This window comes from Herpailurus yagouaroundi, unplaced genomic scaffold (assembly GCF_014898765.1).
Source record: "Herpailurus yagouaroundi ecotype Mexico unplaced genomic scaffold, PumYag 163, whole genome shotgun sequence".
NCBI lineage: Eukaryota > Metazoa > Chordata > Mammalia > Carnivora > Felidae > Herpailurus > Herpailurus yagouaroundi.
In genome coordinates, this window is record NW_024412404.1 from 9,750,559 (window position 1) to 9,758,006 (window position 7,448).

Consider the following 7,448-nt stretch of genomic DNA (forward strand, 5'->3'; position numbering starts at 1 on the left):
GATTTCGGCTCAGGTCATGATTTCACAGTCGTGAGATCCAGCCCCGCATCAGCACAGAACCTGCTTGGGATCCTCTGTCTCCCTCTCTCTCTGCCCCTCATTCCCCTCTCAGAAATAAAAAATAACAATAATTTTATGAAAAATAACTTTTCAAAAAAGTTTTTAGTGAGAAGAGTGACATTGTTGTCATTTTTTGCAAATCTCTTTAATGTCTGGCTTAATAGAAGACAGCTAGAGTCTCATATTTGCATCTGCATTCAGTTTGTTGTAATATGTTGTTTGGGTTGAAGTAAACTTTTAAAATCTGGTCTTACAGAGATATGTAATTGGAAACAGGAGGAATATTTCAACAGCCTTTCAGGTAACATGGATATTCCTATTTGGTACTACATCAAAATTCAGTTAGCAGTAGTTTCTTAAAGCATAGTTGCAGTGTGAAATCTGAAACCACACCAGTGAACTTTGGTGTTGGTGTTTTTTGGGTTTTTTTAACCAATGAACTTTTGTACTCCGCTTTACTAAAACCCTTTGTCCATCCTGAAGTTTGAACAGATAATATCATGCATTGGTAATTTGGAAAATGAGTAATGCCGATCTTCTGAATGTTGACACATTTTATTATCTAATATTAAAAAAACACACCTGTTAATATCATCATTTGATTTCATCAAAAAGCCTTTATATATTGGGAAGCCCTAAATTTATGATGAGATACAAGTTTTCAAAACTTTAATTTTTTCCTTGAAAGCTCCAATATTTTTTTTCATTGGCAACAAGGGCATTGGTTATCTTTTCACCACAAACAACAGGCTTATTTCATTCATTTGTGAGAAAACATCTGCCAGATACCCAGGTCTGAATAATCATAATTTGTCAGTTGTTTCAAGTTCAACTATTGTTTCATGCATTTAATGCTCAGTTCAACTCAAAAAAATCACACCAGGGCTCTTCCATATCCAGTAGTAATGCTTTCTGCTATTTCCCATTTCGCCACCTACAATGTTGAAAAGATGTAAACTCAAGGTTGAGATTTAATAAGGGGCATGATTTGTACTGCTTCAACAAGGACATTTTTAAGTGAAACTGAATTTTTTTTTTAACTGCAAGTGTGGAAGTGAGAAACACAGTGACCCAAGTCAACTTTTGGCAGTGCCTTAACTTGCGCTTGCACCAGCAATTCTACTCACTGTGGCTTTTGCACCATCAGTGTAAATGTCAACACAGTGAAAAGGCAAACAATACTTTAGTATTATATAAAAGTAGCTTTGTCTTCGCAGAAAGTGAACTATACTTTGAGAACCACTGTAATATGCTTGCACCACTCTTGTCTGGTCTTTACTAACCCAGCACCTTTTCCCCCTCATTGTCTCTATATAATCATATCACACTGTTGTTTTAAAAAAATATTTCATGTTTACCTTGTTGTTACTATGTAAGTATTATTCACTGACAATACAAGTAGGGTAAAATGAATGTCTCCTTGCTTGTACAACCTTTTTTTTTTTTTTTGAAGCTGGAGTGGATTACTGTCTTGTTGTTGCTGTTGTTGCTGTTGTTGTTGTTGTTGTTGTTGTTGTTGTTGTTATGTGCTTAGTTCAGCAGTCCTATCACAAATTTGTCTCAATTCTCCAATATATTTGTAAAATGTCTCCTAAATATTCTGTTTCATTCAGTTGAGCCACAAGGCCTATTTGTTTCTCTGTAGAGAAATCTCTCCAGAATCCCTTCTCCTTGTTCCAATATGAAGCAGGTGCTTATGCAGCCAGTGACTCAGCCTTCACCCCTGGGCATCCCCTTACTGCTCAGAATAGAGGATGTGACCTGCCATGGGGATCTCAATGCTTATTTCCCAAACTTGAAATCAGTCACCCTATTTTAAGCTCTGTGTCTTTTCCCCATTATTAGGCTGTTTCCACACTCCAAAGTTGTATTTCCAAATTCTGAAACTTGGTAGGGTTCTGCAGCAAAAATTGGCTTCTTTCATTGACATCCCCAAACAGGCACTTGATTTTCAGATTTTTCAACTCTCTCGGCTCCTCAATTTGCTTTCCACCTTCCAGAAATTTGTGGGGTCTCAGGTCTGCTCTTGTCTCCCTTCTCATTCTTTTGGTTCTTGTACTTTTATACCTTTTAAAAATTCCTTTATCCTCATTTTAGGGGCATTTCAAGAGGGGAGTAAAGATAAACACATGTGCTTAATACGTCTTGTTTGACTGGATGCTCACTGTTTGTATTTAAACTACACATGCTCTGAGGATCAGTTCATACGAGTTCCTCAGGGTATTACTGAGATCGATGGCTTGGGAGATTTATGGACCCATTTCAGCAACGACATATACTGCTACTGTCACAAGAGATCAAAAACTGGCTTAGAATTGATGAAGCTAGTAATAAAATTCTTATAAAATATTAACTATCAATCCTTTCCATCATTTGGTCTTTCAACAAATCCAACAGTTATTTTCTGAATACCTACCATGCACCAGGGCATTGGTGAATAAGACTAATAAGGTCCTGTCATGGACTTTACAGTGGAGCAAACAATGGCAAAGTGAACAAGTATATAAGACAGTTTCAGATAATAAGTACTGTAAAGATAACAAAATAGTGTAGCATGATAGAGTATCTGAGGTTAAGGTGGCTACATTAGGAAGAGGGTCAAGAAAGGCCTCTCTAAGGTTAAGATAACACTTGAGCTGAGGCCTCAATGGATGAGAAGGACCTATCTTTGTAGAGATCTGGGGAAGAGGATTTCAGAAAGAACAAAATTTCTAACATGGAGAATAGTTTAATGTGTTCACAGAGTAGAAAAAAAAACCCAGTGTGGTTGGAACATAGTGAAGGGAGAGTTGGCAGGAGAGGGTATCTAGAAGTCAGAGCTTGGAAAAGCACATTTGGATGTAATCCCAAATAGAGGTGATTAATTGAAACTATGGGATGAGATAAGATGGCCAAAGGAGAGAATACAGAAAACTTCATATTCTCTGTGCATGCTGCAAGAGCATATAAAGCACTGTACTTACCTTCAAAGAATTGACAATCCAGTGACATTTGTGGGACAAGACAAATCCCCAGAATAGAGAATAATAAAAGACAGTGTATAATCAAGCCTTGCATGACATAGTACAGGTTTTTTTAAGTGAAGTTAGAAAAAATAACAATCATTGAGAATCAATGGTAAAAGGTTTTCTGTAAAGGAGGTGATATCTGAGCCAAACTGATAGATGAGGTATATGTGCAGTAGCTGAAAAGCAGAAAAAGAGAATCTCAGATAGGAAAACATGAGCAGAGACTTGAATGTTGAGGTAAATATGACATATTTATGGAAGAGTAGAGAAAATCTTGACTGTTGAGAAATAGTTGAATGGGCAAATTTGATTTGGAATTGCTTTATTCATGGTTGGAGGGAGGGATTAAAACACTGAATGGTTAGATTTACAGTCTAGATTAGCAATTGCCCAGACTCCTTTAATTTCTGAATAATGGTAATACCTCTCCACCTAACTACTTTTTATTATGATGTTAATTAATAATTATTTCAAAAAATGAAAACAATATAAAAAGGGGCACACTGAGATATCTCACTCCTATCTGTCTTCATCCACCTTATTTCCCCTCATTCTCAATAGGGAACCACTTTTGATTTTCATTTCAATCTTTCCAGTTTTCTTTATGTAAATGCAAACAACATGACTATATCTTATTTTTGCCCCCTGTGTTAGTTTCCTCAGGCTACTGTAACAAAGTTCCACAAACTGGATGAAATAAACTCTCACAGTTCTAGAGGTTAGAAGTCCAAAACCAAAGTGTCACCAGGGCCATGCTCTCTTTGAGACTCTGGGCAGACTCCTTTCTTGTCTCTTCCAGCTTATGGAGGTGGCTGTCAATCCCTGGCATTCCTTGACCTGCAGCTGCATCATGCCAATCCCTGCCTCTGCCATCACATGCCATTCTCTCTGTGTGTCTCTGCCTTCTCATAGGGTTTTCCTCTTCTTAAAGAACCTCCTTCATGCTAAATTACTGCCTAACCTAGTAATTTCATTGTAACTTGATTATGTCTGCAAAGACTCTATTTCCAAATAAGGTCATATTCCCAAATACTGGTGCTTAGGACTTCAACACAGCCTTTGGGGGAAAATAATTCAACCCATAACAACCCACATTTTTTACATAAACACTCCATATTCACTATTCTGTAGCTTCTTGTTAAAATTTTAACTATATATCTTGGAATTCTTTCCATATCAATGCATAGTGATCTTTCTCCAACTCTTTCTACAGCTGCATAGTGTTCCATTATGTGGCTGTACCATAGTTTATTTCATGAGTCTCCTAAGTGTAAGGATGGACACTTAGATGGTTTCCAATCTTTCACAATTAAAAAAAATTTTTTAATGTTTATTTATTTTTGAAGGAGAGAAAGAGACAGAGCGTGAGTGGGGGAGGGGCAGAGAGAGAGGAAGATACAGAATCCGAAGCAGGCTCCAGGCTCTGAACTGTCAGCACAGAGCCCAATGCGGGGCTCGAACTCACAAACCACAAGATCATGACCTGAGCTAAAGTTGGACACTCAACCGACTGAGCCACCCAGGCGCTCTTTTCACAATTTTTTTAAATGTTTATTTATTTTGAAAGAGAGAGAGATAGAGAGCAAGCAGGGAAGGGGTAGAGAGAGAGGGAGACAGAGAATCCCAAGCAGACTCCACACTGTCATTGTGGAGCCCAGTGTGAGGCTCGAGGTCACAAACCGTGAGATCATGACCTGAGCTGAAACCAAGAGTCAGATGCTTAACTGACTGAACCACTCAGGTGCCCCTATCTTTCACTATTTAAATTAGTAACCTGAATGTTTGTCATTTTGTATGCATGCAAGTGTATCTATATGATAGATTCCCACAAGTGGGATTGTTGGGTCAAAAGATAAATGCATCTGTAATTTTGGCAGATATTGCTGTATTGATTTCATAAGGGCTGCACCCTTTTACGTTCCTAACAGTGGATGAGTCATCAAACGTTTAGACTTTTGCCAACGTGTTACATGAGATATTGTATTTCTGTGTAGTTGTGTTTTTTTTTTTTTTAATTTTAAAGAGAGAAAGTGAGAACAGGGGAGAGGGGCAGAGGGAGACAGAGAGAATCACAAACAGCACAGAGCCTAATGCAGGGCTTGATCCTACAACCCTGGGATCATGACCTGACCCCAAATCAAGAGTCGACACTCAACTGACTGCACGACTCAGGCCTACCTATTTGTGTAGTTTTGATGTCTTTTTCTCTTACTATGTACCTCCACATTTTAAGCATTATTTTATGTATTATTTTATGTAAACTTTTAGCCAAAAAAAACTATAATAAAAATTTCTAACTTCAAATATATAGAATCAAAATAAAATATCATAACCTATAGAAACTTACTTCACTTAGGTCATTTGTCAAAATTGGACCACTACTGAAGAATGTGACCCATCCTCTTTACTCTGATGATTCAAGTAACTGAACTAAATAATTTTCATTTAGCTAAGTTAGATGCAATTTCATAGTAGGGAATGAGTACACTCAACCTCATGAACTTTTTAAAAATTTTTGTTTATTTGTTTTTAATTTTTTTAATGTTTATTTATTTATTCTGAGAGAGAGCGTGTGCAGAAACAGAGGAGGGATGGGGTGTGGCGAGGAGAGAAAAAGAATTCGAAGCAGGCTCTGTGCTGTCAACATAGAGCCCAACATGAGGCTCGAACTCACTAACTATGAGATCATGACCTGAACTGAAATCAAGAGTCAGATGCTTAACCAACTGAGCCACTCAGACATGCCAATGTCATGATCTTTTAGTATCTTAGATTCTCTCCAAATAAACAAAGTAGCACTTACTTAATGCATAGTATAGAAAGCTATACATCTTTTTAGGAGAAGCCAAGCTCCACATCAAAGACTCTGCTCCTTGTGGTTGGCTATATTTGCTTTCTAATCCATCTTCTCTCAGTTGTGTAATTCTTAATAGGAGCCATTTTCTAAATACCATTTAATGTTCTGATTCTAAATTGTCACAGTTTTCTTCTTAGGGAACAATCTGAAGCATCTATGCAATTTCACACTTCAGTCATGTGTAATATTCCCTTCCTCACAGGTGGTACTGTGAAGGCAAGGAGCTTGAAAATTCGCCAGACATTCATATCGCCCAGGCAGGAAATCTGCATTCACTGACCATTGCTGAAGCCTTTGAGGAAGACACAGGACGCTATTCCTGCTTTGCTTCTAACATCTATGGGACAGATTCAACCTCTGCTGAGATTTATATAGAAGGTAAAACAAAATGCTCTTAGAGTATGGCCCTTACTAGTAAGACATATATTTATAATAAATATTTATCAAGGGCCTACTGTACCACACACTCTTCTAGGCAGTGGGGACAATAGTAGTGAACCAAATAGACAAAGGTTCTTGGACGGATGGAATTTACACTCTAGTGGAAGAGACAAAAAAATAGATGAGATAAATGAATAAAGTATGTAATATGATATGTTTATGAAATTGTTCTGATAATAAATTCCACCATGTGTGTAGTGTGTGGGGTTAAGTGTCCTACAATTTAACTCAGTTCTAACACCATTTACCTGGATATAGTGTCAGATCCAACAGGTTAAGAGCTTAGTCCTCCAAGATTACTCCTACCTCACTTCAGATGCCAATTACAAGTATGAGGTCCCCAGGCTACTCACAACTTCTGTCTCATTTGATTACAAATCAGAGGTTTCCACAATCCCCTCCTTGGGTTCAATTAATTTGCTAGAGTTGCTTATAGAACTCAGGGAAACACTTTCATTCACCAGTCTATTAAAGGATATGAGAAAGGATACAATGAACAGCCAGATGAAGAGATACAAAGGGTGGGGCCTGAGAAGGTCCAGAGTGCACGAGCTTCTGTCCCTATAGAGTTGGGGTGTGTCACTCTCCCAGTGTGGTATTTGCCAACCTGGAAGCTCTTTGTACTACTGGAATTTTTATGGAGGCTTCTCCATATAGGCATGATCAATTATTATCTCCATTTCCTGCCCTCTTCCTCCTCAGGAGGATGGGGGGCAGGGATGCAAATTCCAAGCTTCTAATCATGGCTTAGTCTTTCTGGTGACCAGCCCCCATTTAGGAGCCATCATTAGAACAAAAAATGCTCTTGCACTCTAATCACTTAGGAATTTATAAGACTTTAGGAGCCCTGTGGGGGTCAAAGACAGATATTAGAACAAGAAATGCTCATAACTTAGGAAATTACAAGTGTTAGCAGCTCCATGCTGGGAACTGGGAGCAGAGACCAACAGATATATTTTCTGTATCTCACAGTATATATAAGCCCTACGTAAAAACAGAAAGCAAGAAGATAGGAAGTATGCATATGTATATTTGTGTGAATGCACACATGCATGGGTATGTGTATGGGTATGTCTGTGTGT

General features: G+C 38.0%; 1 protein-coding gene across 5 annotated transcripts in view; it reads left to right on the plus strand.

Annotated features, from left to right (window-relative positions):
- The window catches only part of MYPN (myopalladin), a 120,947-nt gene that overhangs the window by 56,043 nt on the left and 57,456 nt on the right, over positions 1-7,448 (plus strand). For all 5 annotated transcript variants that reach the window (XM_040485160.1, XM_040485159.1, XM_040485163.1 and 2 more), the window contains one exon: positions 6,128-6,303. In XM_040485160.1, coding sequence (XP_040341094.1) covers positions 6,128-6,303 — 176 coding nt within the window. The remainder of the gene's footprint in view (positions 1-6,127; positions 6,304-7,448) is intronic.